The following is a 1,458-nucleotide window of genomic DNA, read 5'->3' as shown; positions in this document are numbered from 1 at the left end:
TCAACAAAACATGAGCCCATATAGAAGCTCACTTTGGTAATTCCTTTCAATGGAAAATGAAATTCAACATATCTCATTCACCTTAGTTTTGTACCTTATTCACCCACCAAAGCTTGTACCGACTCGGGTGCAGTCAAGTTTGCATTGAAAGAAACTAACGAGGTTAAATTGTCGAAAGAAACTAACGAGTTTAAATAGGTTCAAAATTTTTCATAAGTGTAACTCTATCCTTGAAAACGTTGATGTAGAGATGAACCAGACCAGCACAATCATCTATTGTTGATGAACTTCGACTTTCTTCTTGTGCCAGAGCCGATCCAGGGCGCTGTCAGCATCTCCCTGTAAAGCACCAGAAGTATATAAATATCAGCGTAGAGAACTCAATTCCTCTAAAAAATTTATTAATTCTCCCGCCCCAAAGGCCCCCACAACAAATGATTCATGTCTTACATCCTTCCAACAAAGAAGGCATGGAAAACCCAAATGAAAAAAGGAGAGTGCTCCCATAAAATAAAAAGACAACAGACACATGATGATTTCTCGTGGAAGATAAATGATATAAACAAGGAAACAACAAGCGAAGGGGAACTCCGATACTTGAACTTGTTGGATGATGAAAGTCCTACATCGACTAATTTAGGGAATGATCATGGGTTTATAAGGGAGGAATATTAACTCCATTGGTATGAGGACTTTTGGGGAAGCCCAAAGCAAAGCCATGAGAGCTTATGCTCAAAGTGGACAATATCATACCATTGTGGAGAGTCGTGTTCGTCTAACATGGTATCAGAGTCATGCCCNTAGATTGGCAAATCCTCGAATGTCGAACAAAGGACTCCAAAAAGAAAAAAGGAGTCAAGCCTTCTCGAAGGTACGAAGGCAGTCAAAAATGACTAAGACTCCAAAGGAGTCGAGCCTCGATTAAGGGAAGGCGTGCTTTGTTCGAGGGGAGGTGTTGGATGATGAAAGTCCTATATCGACTAATTTAGGGAATGATCATGGGTTTATAAGGGAGGAATATTAACTTCATTGGTATGAGGCCTTTTGGGGAAGCCCAAAGCAAAGCCATGAGAGCTTTTGCTCAAAGTGGACAATATCATACCATTGTGGAGAGTCGTGTTCGTCTAACAGAACTAACTTAGAAAAAGAAGGTAACTCAAAGGCTATTTCTACTACGGGTGTGAGCCTTTGACCCCACCCGACCATCACTCAGAGATTAGGATCATACTTACAATAATCCTATACTATTAGGAATCTGACTCGAGAGGAACCGCTAGAGCAATTTTGCAAACAAGGTTCCGTTACAAACCCTGAGATTCTCAGGATCTAACCCACCAAAAGTCGACAGTTTTTCCACCATCACCCATCTCACAAAGTGTGCTCCTTCCCGCTCATAAACCCCTTCCCAAAAGAAATCATGCATCAACTTCTCAATAGACGAACGTGAAAAGGGGGGGG

At 41.4% G+C, this 1,458-nt stretch overlaps 1 protein-coding gene across 1 annotated transcript in view; it reads right to left on the bottom strand.

The window, feature by feature from the left end:
• Positions 1 to 1,458, bottom strand: part of LOC111474210 (40S ribosomal protein S21-2-like) — a 2,932-nt gene continuing 1,474 nt past the window's right edge. The window contains exon 4 of the mRNA XM_023119406.1: positions 1 to 339. Within this exon, the coding sequence (XP_022975174.1) occupies positions 274 to 339 (66 nt within the window). The 3' untranslated portion in view covers positions 1 to 273. The remainder of the gene's footprint in view (positions 340 to 1,458) is intronic.

This window comes from Cucurbita maxima, unplaced genomic scaffold (genome assembly GCF_002738345.1).
Source record: "Cucurbita maxima cultivar Rimu unplaced genomic scaffold, Cmax_1.0 Cma_Scf00269, whole genome shotgun sequence".
NCBI classification, from domain to species: domain Eukaryota; kingdom Viridiplantae; phylum Streptophyta; class Magnoliopsida; order Cucurbitales; family Cucurbitaceae; genus Cucurbita; species Cucurbita maxima.
Note: the sequence above shows the minus strand (reverse complement) of the source record. Positions and strands in the feature narration are given on the sequence as shown.